The 18,307-nt window shown below is 53.3% G+C and overlaps 1 protein-coding gene across 2 annotated transcripts in view; it reads right to left on the reverse strand.

Annotated features, from left to right (window-relative positions):
- CAPN5 (calpain 5) overlaps positions 1-17,206 on the reverse strand; it is a 58,293-nt gene extending 41,087 nt beyond the window's left edge. Inside the window, exons 1-2 of one of the 2 annotated variants that reach the window (XM_011938945.1) lie at positions 17,048-17,147; positions 12,477-12,549 (exon numbers count right to left, since the gene is read on the reverse strand). In XM_011938945.1, coding sequence (XP_011794335.1) covers positions 12,477-12,549 — 73 coding nt within the window. In that variant the 5' untranslated portion in view covers positions 17,048-17,147. Of the gene's footprint in view, positions 1-12,476; positions 12,550-17,047 lie in introns of both variants that reach the window. The other variant, XM_011938944.1, reaches the window with a different exon arrangement.
- Positions 17,207-18,307: the final 1,101 nt, after the last annotated feature.

Below are 18,307 nucleotides of genomic sequence, written 5' to 3' on the forward strand. Positions count from 1 at the left end.
TCTCTCCAGTCCTCCCCGCACCATGCTGCCTTTCTCACAGCACCTCGGAATAGATGCCTCCAATTCCGTAGAGAGCAGGCCCATTGGCTCCTTAACCCTCCCTCCATTCCTCAGGGGCCCTGGTAGGGGTAGAGGGCAGGGCAGGGCAGGGCAAGGCAAGGAACGGTGGCTGGCAGGGCCTGCATATCAGGTGTGCCGAGAGATGCTCAGACGGCCAAGCGCCTGAGTGACCACCCCATTTATGACCCCCCCACCCCATCCCTCAAACTCCATCTGGGCTGCGGTGCAGCCCCACAGCACCCGATCTCCTCTTCCTGGGGCCTGCCCAGGGTAACAGTGCAACCCTTTGGGGGTAAAGGCCACAATTTCCAGCCCAGCCCTGACGGAAACCAGGACAAGGTAGGCTGGCTGTGGGAGCGACATCTGAGAGCAAGATGGACATGAGTGCCAGCCCCGGCGGCACCGCCCTCCTGCTGGGTGACACCAGACAGGTCAGGTGAACTCTCTGAGCCCGTTTTCTCGGCTCAGTGATGGGAACTATGCAGCGCTGCTGCACCTCCTGGAAGGAGTGAACCCATTAACTGAAGGCTGAGGAGCCCGCCGAGCACGCCAGTGGGAAGAGGAGTGAGGGGGAAGGGGCCGGGACACCCGGTGGTCCCGAGAGACGCCCCTTTTCCCTGGCCAGATGTGCATGTGTACTGCCTGCCAACAGTGCCGGTGGGCACACGGCTGCCAGCTTTCACAAAATACAACTGAGGCTCAGTGAGGTGAGGTGACCTGCCCAAGCTCCCCCGGAAACCTGGCGTCTGGACAGGAACCCAGATCCTCCGACTTCAGTACCACCGCCTTGGCTGTGTGACCCTACCGCTCTCACTCAGGGTCTCCCCACACACCGTGGCTGAGCTAGGGCCTCACTGGGGCCTCACGTGGAGGGAAATAGGGAAGGGAGAGACAGGAAGGGAAAGAGGCGAGTACGGGCAGTGAGCATGGGCACGGATGGACAGCAGGGAGGGCGAGGGGCCATTGTCCCCCCCACCTGCCAAGGGAGCTGACAGCAATTGTCCCCTGCTCTGCACCTGAAGCCATTTCACCTTCTGCCCCCATATCCGTACTGGGGCAGCTGTGTGACCTCAGGCCAACCACTTAACTTCTCTGGCTGCCTCTCTGCCCAGGGAGGCCAGCAGCCCTGCCCCCTCCCACCCATTCTCCCTGCCTTGGAGGCCTAAGGGAGAGACAGAAGCCCACAGAGCCAGCTCCCGGGGTTCAGGCTTCTGGCACAGTCACCAAGGAGCATCATTAGCACCACGGGTTTCCGGCAGGGTCAGCTCAGGAAGCAATTTAAGCTAAAAGAATTAGATCAGAGAAGCTGAAAGCAGAAGCCCAGAAATCAGCTCTTGCAATTCCAGTGTTTCTGAGCCTAGAGGGCCCAGAGATGGGGAGCAAGCTCACCCAGGTCACACAGCCAGGCTGGTAGAGAAAGAGGGTCTGGGTGTTCTCCAGGCCAGGAAGGGGCCAACGCTGTTGGGAGGGTCCACTCCTGGGGAGGACGGAAGGGAGGCAGAGGCCACAAAGGGAGAGCTCAGCTAGGCCAAGGGCTGCACAGGGCCAGGCCTGGCTGGCTGAGGGTCTGATACCATTGCCCCATTCCTCCAGCCTTACCCGCCTGCCAGGCTGACCTTGGCCTACTTATGTGAGGTTCTTCTGGCCCCAGCCCTTGCAGACTGCCCTCTGCACCCTCCATCTGCCCCAAGGTCACCTCCCAGTGTATCTATGGGGCCAACACCCCCATAGGGTCAGCTGTCCTCTGCTAGCTCCAGGCAGAGCACTGAAGGCCACAGACAGACCACAAGGCAGGCAAGCTGCTCCACCCAGGCCTTTTCCTTCTGAGCCTGAGCTTAGGCCCGCAGCACTTCCTGTCTCCCTGGTGTTTTCAGCTGTTTGGGCCAAGCAGGACCACCTGAGCTTCCCAGCTGCCCTGTGCGCCTGCCCTCTTCCCTCCTCCTGCCAGTTTCATCCCCACCATTCTCCACCCTGGGCTGAAGCTCCAGGGCTTGGAGCTCCTTGCAGCTCCCACAAAACTGTTTCCTCAGGGCCTCTGCACACAGTGTTCCTCTGCCATGCTGGTGCCCCTGGGACAGCACCCATTAACACTGTACCCCATCTGCACATGACTTGTCTGCCTCCCCAGCCTACCCCATGCCCCTCTGGGGCAGGGGCCATGTCTAGCTCCTCTCTCTATCCCAGGGTCCAATGTGGGGCTCCAGGGACTGAGTAGCTGTGTTGCATGAACCAATAAACGTGAGTGCAGGTGGAATTCCTTCAAGAAGAGAAAAAAGCTCAGAGAGTGGCAGAGGCTCCCAAGGGGAATCAATTTTCCACATCACAGCCACCAGCACTCAGGTCTGCTGCAGCAGGGCCCACCCCTTCACCCTGGCGCAGGCCTGGCTCTCCTCTCCTCCTCTCCCTGATAGCTGGGTGCCAGCCGGTGCCCACACCCCCACTATCTAGGCGTAGCCCTAGCACATTCTGCTGCAGCCCGGCCCTTCTCCAGCTCCTGAGACTCAGCACGGGCCCCCGCTGCCCTGAGCAGGCCGCATCACCTCACTGGTCTGCATGGTCATTGTCTGGAAGAGACAATGTGCCAGGGCCTCTGGGCCACTGTGAGGCGCAAATAATACCCCACCATGCAGAGCAGTACTCTGTATCCTTTCATGCTCTGTGCCCTGAGGACTGACAAAATGTCGACAGGCAGTCGACATCTGGGCTTCAGCCACGATGTGTCCAGACCCCTGCCAGGCATGGGGGGGCTACCACAACTTGGGGTTCCTGTCTGAGTTGGTCTAGTGTGGCCAACAGACACAAGGCCAAATGAAGTATGTCTCATTCAGCAAGAGGAAAGCAGGGAAGCCTCCACACAAGCCCAGCCACAGAGGCAGGAGAGAAAGGCCATTCCAGGCAAAGGAAACAGTTCACGCGAAGGCTCAGAGGTACGCAAGACATCTTTATTACCACATCAGGGCACCCCCTAAAATGAACACAGTGCTAACCTGGGCCCTGCTTTGGGAAGCCTAGGAAACGAAGTCTGGAGGCTTGAGATCTGCATAAGAGGCTGCAGACTCTGGACAAGTTCCTTGATGTTCCCATCTACAAAATGGCTTAGCTGGTCATTATCTCCAGGGAAGGCTCACTGGTATCAGCCTTCCTCCTCCTGTGGCCAGGGCAACAGTGAGCCAGACCCAGCCTGTACAGCGAGGACTCTGTGGACCAAGAGTGGAAGTTCTGAGTTGGATCAGAATGAGGGGGCTAGGGGTGCTCACCAGGGAGCTTCAGGAACCCAGACTTCTGGCAGGTCAGTCAGATCTGAGTTTGCATCCCAACTGCATCATTTAGCTGCTGTGTGTCCTTGGGCAAGGTGGGAACCCCTCTGAGCTGTCAATCAGCAAGCCTCCTCTGAGCCCTACTGGGTTCCAGCCTCTAAGGTGACAGATGACAGAAAGAAAGTGGCATCTGTTCCTAGGCCTGCCTTAGGGAAGCTTAGTCTGTCCTCACCTGGGACATGGTTGGTACTCCTCTTCCAGGAGGCTGTGTGGCCTAGTCTGCTGTTCCCTGAACCTGCTGGAGGTGGCAGGGATAGCCTGGCTGTGTACAGGATAGAATAAGGCCTCATCTTCCAGTGGCCTGATACCTGTGAGCCTTCCCTGGACCACCTAAGCCATTTTGTAGATGGGAACACCAAGGAATTTGTCCTTGAGGCAGAAGCCAAGGCCAGGCTCCAGAGCTGTGTGGAGGGGCAAGTCACTTACCCCTCTGAGCCTCTGAGAGATGGGGTCATGGAGCCAGCATCAGCCCCAGGGGTATGATAAGAACCAAGGATACAGCTGAGCCCAAGCCCAGAAGCAAGAGGGCCTCAAAGCCATCACGGGCCTCAAAGCCACAAAGGGCCCAGAATAAGCAGAACCATTTGAAGACAACAAGCTGGAGGACTTACACTAAGTAACAAGGCTGATCACAGAGCTCATGGGGTACTGTCTCACAGACCAGTGGAACAGAATATAAAGTTCAAAAATAAGCCACAAGTATAAGGACACCTGATATATGACAAAAGAGCTGCCACAATGCACTAGGGAAAGGATTTATCTTTTCAATAAATGGTGCTGGGTCAATTGGCTATCCATAAGGAAAAATAGTCATCTTACCCCTACCTCAAACCGTATACAAAACTTATTCCAGATAGATTTCAAATCTAATTGAAAAGTAAAACAATAATGCTTTTAGGAAAGAACATGAGAAAAACAGTATACCCAAATGGCCTAAAAAGGGAAGAAAAAGTGCTCAACTTCACTAATCATTAAGGAAATGCAAATTAAAACCACAATGAGATACCGCTATGCCCCCATTAGAATGACTAAAGTGAAACACACGCAGACACAAACACACACAGTCCCAAGTAGAGCTCTTATGCATTGGTGGTAGGAGGATAAACTGGTATAATCACTTTGCAAAACCATTTGACTATATCTAGAAAACCTGAAGAAATAATATAATCATGTGTTCATATAATCTAGTAATCTAGTAATTCTAAGAATATGTCCAATAGAAATGTATGCACATATTCAGCAAAAACCATGTACAAGAATGTCTATTGCAGTAGTACTTGTTAGAGCTGAAAATGAGAAACAAGCTAAATGTTCATTAACAAAAGAATGGATCAATAAGTTCTTGTATATTCATGTAATAGAATAGTAAACAATAATGAAAATGAAAAATGTTGTTGCACACAACCCCATGGATGGATCTTACAAGCATATTAAGCAAAAGAAGCAATATTACATGATTCTACTTAAGTAAAATAGAAAAGCAGGGCCAGCATTACCCCATTACCAAAACCAGATAAAGACACTACAAGAAAAGAAAATTACAGGCCAATATGCCTTATGAATATAGATGCAAAACCTTCAACAAAATACTAACAAACAAGCTGGGTGTGATGGTGCATGCCTGTAGTCCCAGCTACTCAAGAGCCTCAGGAGGATAGCAAGACCCAACCTCTAGGAAAAATAATAATAATAATAAGGCAAATAATTCAAAAGCACATTAAAAGGATCATTCACCATGATCAAGTAAGATTTATATCAAGGATGCACGGATGGTTCAATATATGCAAATCAATAAACATGATACACAATACTAACAGAACGAAGAGCAAAAAACATAAGATCATCTCACTGAATTAAAAAAACACATTTGACAAGATTCAGCATTCTTTCATGACAAAAATTCTAAACAAAATAGGTATAGAAAGAATACACAGAAATTAGTAGCATTTTTATATACTAACAACACACTATTCAAAAGAGTCAAGAAAACAATTCCATTTACAATAGTTACCATGGAAAAAAGAAATGCTTAGGAATAAATATAACCAAGAAGGTAAAATACTTGTACACTGAAAACTATCAAATACTGATGAAAGAAATTGAAGACACAAATAAATGGAAAGATTCTGTACATGTAGATAAGAATTAATATTGTTAAAATGTCCATTCTACCCAAAACAATCTACAGATTCAATGCAATCCCCTATCAAAATTCCAATGACATTTTTTGCAGAAATAAAAAACAATCCTTAAAATTCACACAGAATCACAAAAGACCCTGAATAGCCAAAGCAATCTTAAACAAAAAGAACAAAACTGGAGGCATCACGCTACCTGACTTCAAAGTATACTACAAAGCTATAGTAACCAAAACCAACCACATGGTACTGGCACAAAAACAGACAAAAGACCAATGGAACAGAATAGAAAGCTCAGAAATGAATCCACACATTTAATTTGTCAATTAATTTTCGACAAAAGTACCAAGGACACACAAAGCGGAAAGGACAGTCTCTCCAATAATTGGTGTTGGGAAAACTGGATATCCACATGCAGAAGAATAAATGTTTCCCTATCTCTCATCGTATGCAAACATGGACTCAAATGGACTAAAGACTTAAATATAAGACCTGAAATTATGACACCACTAGAAGAAAACATGGGAAAAGCTGTTATGACATTGGTCTGGGCAATGATATTTTAGATATGACCCCAAAAGCACAGACAACAAAAGCAAAAATAGACAAAGGGGATTACATAAAGCTAAAAAAGTTTTTCTACAACAAAGAAAACAACAGAACGAAGAGACAACCTGCAGAATGGGAAAAAAGTTTGCAAACTAGGCATCTGACAAGAGTCAATATCCAGAATAGATAAGAAATTCAAGCAACTCAATAGCAAAAAACCCTAATGATCTGATTTTAAAATGGGCAAATGATCTGAATAGACATTTCTCTAAAGAAGACATACAAATGGTCAATAGGCATATGAAAAAATGCTCAACATTGGCTGGGCGCAGTGGCTCATGCCTGTAATCCCAGCACTTTGGGAGGCTGAGGCAGGTGGATCACCTAAGGTCAGGAGTTCAAGACCAGCCTGCTCAACACGACGAAACCCCATCTCTACTAAAAATACAAAAACTTAGCCAGGCGGGCACCCAGCTACTCAGGAGGCTGAGGCAGGAGAATTGCTTGAACCCAGGAGGTGGAGGTTGCAGTGAGCTGAGATCACACCACTGCACTCCAGCCTGGGAAACAAGAGTGAAACTCCGTCTCAAAAAAAAAAAAAAAAATTAAAAAGCTCAACATCACTAATCATTAGGGAAATGAAAATCAAAACCACAATGAAATACCATGTCCCACCTTTTGGCTTTTATAAAAAACACAAAAGTGTGATATCTTACCAAAAAAATGACAAAAGATATGTCTTTTATAAAAAAGACTTTTTAAAATTTTTTTTTTTTTTTTTTTTTTGATACAGAGTCTCGCTCTGCCGCCCAGGCTGGAGTGCAGTGGTGCAATCTCGGCTCACTGCAACCTCTCCTTCCCAGGTTCAAGTCATTCTCCTGCTTCAGCGTCCCAAGTAGCTGGGATTACAGGCATGTGCCACCATGCCTGGCTAATTTTTGTATTTTTAGTAGAGATGGTGTTTCACCATTTGGCCAGGCTGGTCTCGAACTCCTGACCTCAGGTGATTCACCTGCCTTGGCCTCCCAAAGTGCTGGGATTACAGGCATGAGCCACTCACTGTGCCTGACTTAAATCTTTTTACAAAAGATACACCTTTTATAAAAAAGACAAAAGATAAGTGTGGGCAAGGATATGGAGAAAAGGAAACCCTTGTACACTGTTGGTGGGAATGTAAATTAGTATAGCCATTACGGAAAACAGTACAGAGGTTTCTCAAAAAATTAAAAATGAAACTACCATACGATCCAGCAATCCCACTACTGGGTATAAATCCAAAGGAAATGAAGTCAGTATGTTGAAGACATATCTACACTCCCATGTTCACTGCAGCACTATTCACAGTAGCCAAGATATGGAATTAACCTAAGAGTCCATCAATGGATGAATGGGTAAAGAAAATGTGGTATATACATACAATGTAATCTAATTCAGCCATAAAAATAAGGAAATCTCATCACTTGTGACATGGATAAACCTGGAAGACAATAAGCTAAGTGAAATAAGCCAGACACAGAAAGACAAATCCCACATGATCTTACTCATATGTGGAATTTTTTAAAAGTTGAACTCATAGAAGCAGAAAGTAGAAGGGTGGTTAACAGGGACTGAGGGGTAAGGGTGGGGAGGGAGGTTGCAGAGATGTCAAAGGACACAAAATTTCAGTTAGATAAGAGGAGTAAGTTCAAGAGATCTATAAGTTCAAGAGATTGATTGCAACATGGTGACAATAATTAATAGCAATAGATTATACTCTTGAAGATTGCTAGAAGTAGACTTTTCATTTTTTGGAGTCTCAATCTGTTGCCCAGGCTGGAGTGCAGTAGTGCAATCTTGGCTCACTGCAACCTCCCTCTAACGGATTCAAGCCATTCACCTGCCTCAGCCTCCCAAGCAACTGGGATTACAGGTGCCCACCACCAGACTTGGATAATTTTTTATAGTTTTAGTAGAGATAGGGTTTCACCATGTTGGCCAGGCTGGTCTCAAGCTCCTGACCTCCTCAAGCTCCTGATATGCCTGCCTTGGCCTCCCAAAGTGCTGGGATTCCAGGCATAAGCCACCACTCCTGGCCGAGAGCAGATTTTGAGTGTTCTCAGGACAAAAAAGTATGTGAGGTAATGCGTGTGATAATTAACTCGATTTAGCCATTCCACAATGTATATGCATTTCAAAATATTACATTGTACATGATAAACATATACAATTTTTATCTGTTAAAAAGATCTATTTTTTTTTTTTTAGACAAGCAAAGCCAGCAAAATTCATCTACAGTGAACAGAAAGCAGGACTTGGCTATCTTGGGGGTAGAGACTGGAAGGGGTGTGAGAGAGCTTCTGGGGTTCTGGTAAAACTACTTTTTGATCTGGGTGGTGTTTACATGGGTGTGGTCCCTGTGCAAATCTATTGAACTCTATACTTATGACCTACACACCTGTCTGTAGATCAGTTACATACGCTTCAGTAAAAAGGTAAACAAAAGGACTGGCTGAATGTGGTGACCCAGGTCCCAGCAGATCAGGGCCCTTCACAGCTGTAGTCCTGTCCAGCTGGACACCACATACCCAGGGGGGCTGACCTAGGGGGGAGGGAGGCAGAGTGGGGAAGTGCCCCAGGCTGGGTCCGAGCACTAGACTTTGTCACACACAGGCTGTGTGACCTTCTGCGAGCCTCCACTTCTCTGATCTCAGCCTCCTCCTCTAGCTCTCAGGACACTTGCGGGCTTGATACTCAGAGTGTCTCAACACTTGGAGCAGTCCACAAGAAGGTCCTACAGGTGTGTGGCACCCCAACATCCCAACCAAGCACACACCTGCAAGGTTTCCTCTGCACCTGAGAAGGGGAGACGCCAGCCAGAGACCATTCCTAGGGGGATGTTTTCAGCCCTGAGGAGGGTGGCATCGTGCTCAGAAAAAAAGGGGAGGGAAGGGGTGTGGGGCAGGGATCATGGATGAGGCTGCAGAGGATCCCACCAGAGGCCCCAGGATGCCAGGTGCAGGAGTCTGGCTTCATCCTAAGGTGGCGGGGAGTGTGGAAGGGTGCTGAGCAGGGGAAGGACTTGGTCATGGCTGTCTCGGGGAGCCCCATCTGGCTGCCACATGGGAAACGGACTGGAAAAGGACAAGACTAGACCAGATACACCATAAGAACATCCACAGGACTTGGACTGATAGGCTCACGTGTGGACGTGGAGGGGCTGGGTTCCAGGGCCAAGTGGGAGAGAGCCTCAACTCTTTCTAGTGGCCAGCCAGTGGTGGGGGTGAAGGAAAAACACAGGAATGCCTACTGGGGGTCCTTCTCCTGTGCCCCACTGCCCCATACCCCACACTGGTGCCTGGCAGAGTGGGTATCACCCAGTGCTGGCTGAAGGAGCCAGTGACGCCCTCACCCATTCCCTGCCAATCAAAGCCCCCTTTCCCCTACCTCCCTTCCTCAACCTCTTCTCCCCTCTCAAGGGAAGACACCCCCCACCACTGCCCTTTGCCATATGAACAGGGGAGGGCTGAACAGCTGGGGCTTCATCATTCAGGGGACACAGTCAATTCCAACCTGCACATCTTTCCTGATGCCCGATCTGGGCTGGCGCTGAGCTGGCTGATGAGGAAGGGGCTGGGGGAAATGGTGGTGGCCTTCTGAGATGGAGCCTGAGCAGGGCCCGAAGGATAGGCCAGAATCAGCAAGGGCATAGCAGGGCAGGATGCGGCACAGGGAGAAGGAAAAGGTGGGAGGGCACGGGGTGGGTGGAACCTGGGGGGGAGTTGGCAGGACCAGCTCTGCAGGGCTGGGGATGCCAGGCAGAGGGGCATTAGCACTCACTGAGGCACAGGGGAGCCAGGGGCAAGACTAAAGGTCAGATGCTGATGCAGTGACCCAGGACTGGAAATGCCCTGGCTTGAGCCATAGCAAGGAAGGCCAGAAGCCAGAGGGGACTGGAAAGGGCAGAAACTCCATTTGGTGGCTGCCTGGTTATTTGTGGTTTTGATTCTGTTAATGTATTTATCCCCTTCTATCCCATACCCCATCCTCCATCTGCTCCCTAAGTCACCACCTAATAAGATGCTTAAAGCATGTCTCTTTGTCCTTTCGTGGGTGTACTGTGACCTCCCAGGCCCCTGTCTCTCTGACGTGCCGTGTGCTGAGGAATGGATGGCAGGATGGGGAGGGAGAATGTGCTGTGGAGGGACAGCCAGGCTCAGAGCCACCTCAGGCTCTCAGCCCCTGGGCCACCCAGAGCTCCGGGCTCCTGGGTTCTGGCGCCAGAGCCAAGGCAACCAGGCCCAGTGAGTCACTCCAGCCACCACCAGGCAAGCTGGCACCAGGGCTGGGAAATCCTGTCTTTCTTCTCCCCTCCTCTTCCCTTATCGTTTCTGTGTACAATCCATTCTCCACCCAGCTGCTGAGTGATCTTTCTAACATAAATCCCACCAGGCCGCTCCCCTGCTAGGAGACACAGAGGGCCTTGTGGGCAGGGTCAAGCGTGTACGGGGCATGGGGTCTCCAGCTGGTCCTGGGGGAATGGTGGTCCTGCAGCCGTGATGCCCCCCGGCGGTGCATGTGAGGGCTGTGCTGGCTGCAGGCCTGGCTCTGTGTGATCCTGACTGAGTCACAGGCCTGACCCTGCAGCTGTTCTTCATCTGGGAATGGGCTCCCGCCCAGGGTGCTGTGAGCAGGAGGGAGTGTAGGAACAGCAGGAGCCACTGTTGTAAACAGCATCTGTAAGCAAGTGGCCAGGGGAGAGGAGCTTCTGAAAGGGTGTTCCAGGTCAGGGGTTCCTGCAGGCCTTGGGCAGGACAGGAAGAAGCCAAGGACCTGGCCACACTTGTGGAGGTGGAAACTGCTGGGCAAAGGGCAGCCCCAGACCCAGTCTCGGGTGAGCAGCTCACCACAGTTTGAACACTGAAAGAACCGCATCCGGGAAACCCATAGTCCCAGGCAACCCAGTGCGGTGGCCACCCTACCTCGGGGCTCCCAGTCCAGCACCAGGTCCTGCAGAGAAAGTACTGAGAGCGGCAGATGCAGCTGGGTGTCCCTGTGCAGGACATTCTCTCACCCGGGGTGGGGTGGGGGCTGTGTGCTCGCTCAGTCCCCACAGGGGAGACAACCTAACAAAATGGGACTTGATCAGGTCACTGAAGCCACATCTGCCTCACTGTGCTGTGTGAGCCCAGGCAAGCCCCTGCCCTGTCTGGCCACAGGCTCTCACCATTGAGTGGCAGGGAGGGGAACACTACACACTATTTTCCAGTCTGGTGGGTTTCTCACCAGGACAGCCCTTTTCTCCACTTCCTGCACAGGCAGTCCTAGACTCGAGTCCCGAGACCTGTCTCCAAGACTCAAGGTGTGAAGACTGGGGAGACAGTGCCCATTTCCCACTTTGGGAAACTGAAGTGTGCCATTCCTCAGCGCAAGCTCCTGCACAACCTCAGAAAGGAGCTGTGCTGTTCTCATTACACAAATGGGAGACAGAGGCTCTGAGGGGAAAGAGGACATTCAGGGCAGAGGCACAAACCTGTCCCATGTCAAAGTCCTGCTCGGCCTGCCCACCACCCCTCCCTCGGGCAGTGACCCACTCTCCAGCCCTGGGTGTCCTGTTCAGGTGTGTCCTCCGTTCCAACTTTACTCACACACCTTCCCTGTGCCTGACCAAAGGGCAGTGAGGAGTGAGATGGGAATCTGTCCTAGAGGTCGGCCTGGTGAAGGCGAGAAGCAGAGACCTCAGCACAAGGCAGCAAGACCTGCTCTCAAAGGGAGTGATTTGTTCACACCAGGCAGGGACAGCTGCATGGAGGAAGTAGCCTCAAAGCGGGATCTCAAAGGGTAGATTGTGATTTCAAGAGATGGAGCAGGTGGAAGGTTTGGGGGAGGAAAGATTATTCTGGAGGAAGAAATCATTTAGGCAGGTCTGGAGGACAGAGTGCAGGGGAGAGGGAAGAGGAAGTAGAGAAATATTGCCACAGCTGGGTTGCGGCTGGCCCTGAAAGCCCAGCTAAGAACTCAGGCATGAGAGGGGGTGCGATGATGTATGAGAAGGTCAACGGGAAAGGAGGCCCAGGATGTAGGTGGGGAAGCCAGGCTATAGACAGGCCCCTGAGAGAGAAGCAGGGCCCAGCATGGTGTGGCCTTGGCCATGGGGATGGAAAGGAGACCCACACAGGGGCAGGTCCGCAGCAGGCAGGCCGGAGCTCTGGGGTTTAGCTAGGGTTCTTTCTGAAGTGCCAGGGGGCTTATCCCCTCCTGCAATGGCAGACCATGTCTCTGGGCGAGCAGCACTTCCAGGCCCCCTGCACTGCTCTAAGTCACTTCCTATTCCTAACCATGGCAGCCTAGAATGCCAGCGCCTGCTCCCCATACCCAGGCAGAGGGCGAACCAGAGCCCCAAGATGTCAGGCTGGGCGACATCCTGTCCACATACCCATCCTCAGATGGGGAGACTGAGGCCAGCGAGGAGCAAAGCAGTTAACCTCTTTGTGCTTCAGAATTCTCATCTGTAAAATAAAGGTATTTTCTGTTCTACTGGCCCAGCCTGTTCACCTGACCCCACATACCAGACAGGACTTGGCCGTAATAGGCCTCGGTATTCTCAACTGTAAAGCGGGACCCCCAGCCCTACCCCCTTGTAGGGTGATGGTGAGCATCAAATGACCCTGCAAAGCACTGGGCTTCTTGTGTGAATGTCTGAAATGAGCTGCACTCCACCCTGAAAGGCCCAGCACGCTGTCAAATGCAGGCAGGGTCCAGACACCGGGGCCACCCATGCGGCCATGCCAGGGATGCCCTTCTTCCAAACATCCCTGAACTCTGGCTACCAGGGGCTCAGGCTGGACACTGGGGCCAGGGCTACAGCAGCGCCCAGCCTCCAAGGCTCTCAGGCTGGAGGGGAGACAGACATTGTGAGTGACCTCCTGGGTAACAGGACTGTGACTGGGGAAGCCAGCCTCGGTGGGCACTGGGGTGGCGGCGGGAGCTGGGAATGGTGCCTGCAGTGGTGCTGCAGTCAGCTCCTGGGGTGGGCTGAATGATGGCCCCAAAGATACTCCCAGCCAGATCCCTAGAATCTGTGAATGACACCTTGTATGGCACAGGGGACTCTGCAGATGTGATTAGGGACTTTGAGACGAGGAGACGATCTTGGCTTATCTGGGTGGGCCCTGAATGTAATCACAAGTGTCCCTACAAGAGGGAGGTGGAGGGGATCTGCCCAGAGGAGGAAAGAGCAATGAGACAGAAGCAGAGACTGGGGCAATGTTGCCACAAGGAACGCCAGCAGCCACTCGAGGCTGGAAGAGACGGGGAACGGACTCTCCCCAGGATCCCACAGAAGAAGCCAGCCTGGATTTTAGCCCCATTAGACTCATGGGGGACTTCTCACCTCCGAAACTATAAGAGCATAAATCTGTGTTGCTTTCAGTCACCAAGTGTGGCAATTTGTCACAACAGCGATAGGAAAGGAATATGCTCTCGAACGATGCTGTTCCTGAAGAATAGCTAACGGGAGCCGGGGGGGTCATGGGGCCCCACCCGCCTCTCCTGCCCGGAGAAGCCCATGAGGGGAATGAAGTTCCTACACCTTGAGTTGCTCCGCTGTACAACAAAGCGACCCCACGCCAGTTCCTTAGTTCCTGCTGTGAGTAACATATCACTTGGGTCTCACCTCACTCCGACTGGCAGAAGTTACACAGCAGCAGGGGGTACTGGCTGAGCAGGGGCTGGCCGGGCAAGGCAGGTGGGTCAAGCCAATGGGCTCCCAGCCTTCTGTCCACCATCCCGCAGGGCACATCCTGACAGTGAAGGGCAGCTGGGGACCAGTGGATGGGCTTTGGTGTGCTCCGGTAACCAGCCCCTTCTCCCACATGGCCACTGTGGGAGAAAACCACAGCAAAAACCCACAGGCCACTGTAGCCTCAGCTGTCGCCAACCCAGACCCCTATCCATGGGAAAGCTCGGGTCCCTGGAAGCACACATGCAAACAACCAGAATGGGGACCACTAACTCAGGCCCTTGCAGGTAAGCACACATTGTCCACAGCTTCCCCTTCCAAGCCTGAGGCTGGCCTCCTAAGACATCCAGATTCCAACCGCAAAGGGACCTGGCCCCTTTGCCTTGGGTGAGCAGGGAAAGGCAAGGCCCGAGGCCACAGGCAAGTTAGCAGCTCTGCCTGCACTGAAGCAAGGCAATCCCAGGGCATCTCCACCAGCCCGGAGGAGGGCTCAGAGTGTGCAGCAGGAAGCCCAAATCTCAGGACCATGGTGAGCCCAGGAAAGTTTTGAGCAGGGACCAGGGATGGAGAGGCAGAAGAGCTCTCTGAGGGCACTCAAGGGGTGCCTGCGAGGGGCTCTGAAGGCACTCAAAACACTTGAATAGATGGGGACAGAGACAGGGAGGGTTAAAAGCCCAGCTGCAGAGAGACCGCTGCCAGCTGCCCAGGAGGCTGCCGGGGAGGGGTGGGGGGTGTTGCAGATCCTGCTCGTTGCAGCTGGGGGAGCCAAGGGCCCGTTGCTGGGCTTTCTGTTCAACCTTCACATGCTGTACTCTAGGGTGCTCCTGGCTGCTCAGCCCTTGCCTCTCCTCAGGGGCTAGAAGCTTTTGGGGGAAGCCAGGGGACTTGGTCAGGCAGATAGAGACCACTCCCATAAGCAGTCCCCCTCACCCACTAAATCCAAGAGAGGCTTCCACTTCAATAGGAGAGGCCTGTTTGCTTCCACCCTTCTTCTCCCAAAGTCAGCCCCTCACCCCCAGGGAGGGAACTAAGTGATGCTGATTGCCAGCTGCTATTAGTAATAATGGCTACCTGACACCATGTACTTAGAAAGATGCGTTCAGTGACATGATCTAAGTTCATCTTCATCTTCCCCCAGTCCCTATGAATAGGCAGCATTTATCCCCATTCCGCACATGAGAAAACTGAGACAGAAAAGGGAAGTTCTCCACCTCAAGGTCATAGGCAAGTAGGAAGGTACAGAGATGGTCTCAGCCAAGAGAAAGATCCGACACATGACTTAGGCCCTGCAGGTAGGAGAGGGTACCCACTGAGGGTGCAAGAGACCTCCTGTTTGGGGACCAGGACTCCAGGGCTGATCTGAGAGCCTGCCAGGAAAGCAGGCAGAGACAGTGCTGGCCTGGGAGCAGTGTCCCAGATATCACCCACAAAAACCCACAGGCATCTCACAACCACCCTGTCCAATAGTCCACTTGTCAACTTACTGCCAACCTGCCCCACCCGCAATGGTGGTCCCCATCTCACAGGGGCAGCCCCACCTACCTTCCCCTAGCACTGGGGCCCTGTGTAGCCTCTGGGCACCTCCTGCCCCCAGCACCCCTGCGCTGGGAACCTTTATCAGGGCCCCTCCTCCCCTGCCAAGGCTAACCCTGGGTGGGGAGCAGAGGAGAGGAGAAGGGAGGGCCCTCTCCCTGCTTTGACCTCCTCCTTACAGGCCTCGACAGAAGCCCACCCACTACGCAGCCAAAGGTGATCCTTCTTGGACACACATCTGACCTATCTCATCCACAATCCACCCCACCAGCATTCATTTTCACACTGCCAGGCCTTTACTCATGCTGTTCCTTGGGGCTGCGATGCCCTGCCTTTTCTTTTCTGCTTGGTGGACTTCTTTGAGACCCAGCCCCAACGAATCTGCAAGTGAACTCATCCCCAACTTCTGGGCACCCAACAGTCCCTGTCTTGTGCTTCCAGCACTGGGTACAACTCTGGGCAGGGCCTTATCTGTGGACCCACTGCCTGTCTCGTCAGAAGGGAGGCTCGTCAGGGCAAAGACCATGCCTCTGTGTGCTAGCAACTAGCCTGGCCTGGCCTGCATCAGCGCAGCGGGGGCCCACCACACCCTGCCCAGGAGGCAAAGGCAGCCAGACCACCCCACTGCCGGACCCTGGGGACAGGAGCAAGGACCAGCCCGAGGACCCTGGGAGGTGTCAATCCTTGTGGAACACACTGGTTCCTCCAGCAGGCCTCAGACTCATCGAGTTGGCTGAGCCTCACCCTTGAGCCCCTCTCTTCCAAGAAGTCTGCCCAGATTTCTTTTTCCCCTGAGTCCTGGGATAGTCGCCGTCAGTACTTTTCTCTCCAAACCAGGGGTGCAGGGAGGAGAATCTGGGATGAGAGCCAGGCGGACCTGGGTTCAAATTCTGGCTCAGTAGCCCTGAGAGGGCAGCTGACTTTGTCTCTCTGTGCCCCACTCTGCTCATCTGTATGGAACTTGGGGGTGAATCCCACCACATGAAATGACTGGGAGAGAGAACGTCGCACCTGTTAATGATCTTTGGTCCTACTTCACCTCTGGTCCCTAGGCCAGTCTTCTGAGACCCCCCCCCCCAACTCAGAGGAACAGAGGTGGGAACTCTGAGGTATGAGAAATAAAAGATCTATTCCCTCCCAGACCACTCTCCCACACTCCCGCAATACACACTCCCGCAACGCACACACACACACACGTGTGCGCCCACCCTGCAGTCAAAGAGAAAAGCCCCCATTCAACCGGGGAGGAGTGCCAAGAAGCGGATAGGCTGGGCAACAGGAGCCTCGGCCCTGCCCCTTTCCCAAGCCTGGGTGGGGTAGTACCCAGAAGGGGTTGGTGGATAGCAGGGATAAAAGGGGGGGTTAAGGAGGGAACAGAAGAGGGGAACTGTAAGGAAGATGAGAGGAAGGGACAGTCTAGCCCCGGGTGTTAGGCGCTTCCAGCGCGTCCGCACTAGGAAAACGACTCAGAGACACCCAGAGGGAGGTGAAAAAAAGACTCCTCGCCGGGGGTGGGGGTGGGGACGAGCCCAGGGAGCCCAGGCGGATAGTCCAGGACCCCGCCCCGCAGCCAGCGCTCACTTCCTTTCCCCCCGGGCCCGCGGGAGATGCAGCCCCCTCCACCGATTCTTGGTACCGAAGAACGCACTGGCTCGCGCTGCATCCGCACACGCCCCCCCGAAACACACACACAGACACACAGAAGCACACGCCTCCCTCCGCGCGCCTCCTACCTGCCGCGCCACCGCGGGTCCAGCTGGGTTCCCGGGATGCAGGGCACGGCGCGGGCGCTGGAGCGGAGGCTGCAGCCGCCCCGCGTAGCGGCCTCGGGTTCTGGCCTGGGGCGGGGGCTGGCGCTCGCATTCCCCGGGTTTGGCCAGGCGGGCCCGGCTCCGCCCTGCCCCGCCCACGGCCTCTGCCCATTCGCCCGTGGCGAGCCGGAGGCTTGGTCTCCCGTGGGGCGGAGAGGGCGGGCCGAGGGCTCGGTGCGCGTATGCGCACTGGCGCCGCGGGCTGCAACTCAGAGGAGAGGTCTGGTTCCAGCCCGGATGTTGAAGGGGGGTTTGGGGCCCCTAGCGGCACCCACAACCTCTACCGACTTGGTCGGGCCCTCTCTCTCCCTCCTTCCCAGCCTATCTGTCTGCTGTCTGCGGTTGGGTGCATCCCGGTGGGCAGCCTCCCAAGGGCTGGCTGCACCGCGAGGGATAGGGCCCGGGCGTGGGTTCAGCTCCCCGAGGGCGGGCCGCGGCTGACTTGGAGCTGGCGTCTAGTACCGAGGGCCCGCAAGGGCCAGGGTGCCTGTCAGAACCAGGACTTGGTGGTCAGCGCCCCTCCCTTTCCGAACTCCACCTTCACATCCATCCCAAGTGTTCGGATGGAGAAGAGGGAGCCCAGGCCCCTGTGAGCCGCAGACGGTCTCTGTCAGATGGGAAAACTGACCCCGGCCTGAGCACTTAACCCGGTGCTGCGATGGGCTCCCGGGCTCGTGTTTGACTCTCTCTCCGTGACTGGCTCCCGGAATGCCCTAGGATGGCACCGAGCCTCGGTTTCCCGATCTGTAAAATGGGGACTATAATCTCTGCCCATCCCAGGCCGTTTGGGGAATCCGATAGAGAAGGTTTAGGGGTGACTAGTTCTTGCCTACAGTAGGGACTCAGGGGTGCCACCGTCCCCCACCCTGAGTCAGCAGGACAGATGCCCGTCTGATCTGATGAGCCCATCAGCCCACTCATTCTCTCCCTCTAGTTTGTTTCCCAGTCTCAGTTAATGATTTCATCAACTTCTTGTGTTACCGAAACAAACTTGGGTCCACCCACCCTGTGCAGCAAAGTCAAACACTGACATCAGGATTTGCAGCAGCAGAAAGGGAGGCATTTATTGCAGGGTGCCAAGCAAGGAGAATAGGTCAGCTAATGCTTAAGACCCGGACTCCCCAATGGTTTACATGTAAGGGTTTTTAAAGGTGGGGAGACAGAGGTTATAGGCAAAGTCAT

This window comes from Colobus angolensis, unplaced genomic scaffold (genome assembly GCF_000951035.1).
Source record: "Colobus angolensis palliatus isolate OR3802 unplaced genomic scaffold, Cang.pa_1.0 Scaffold179, whole genome shotgun sequence".
Classification (NCBI taxonomy): Eukaryota; Metazoa; Chordata; class Mammalia; order Primates; family Cercopithecidae; genus Colobus; species Colobus angolensis.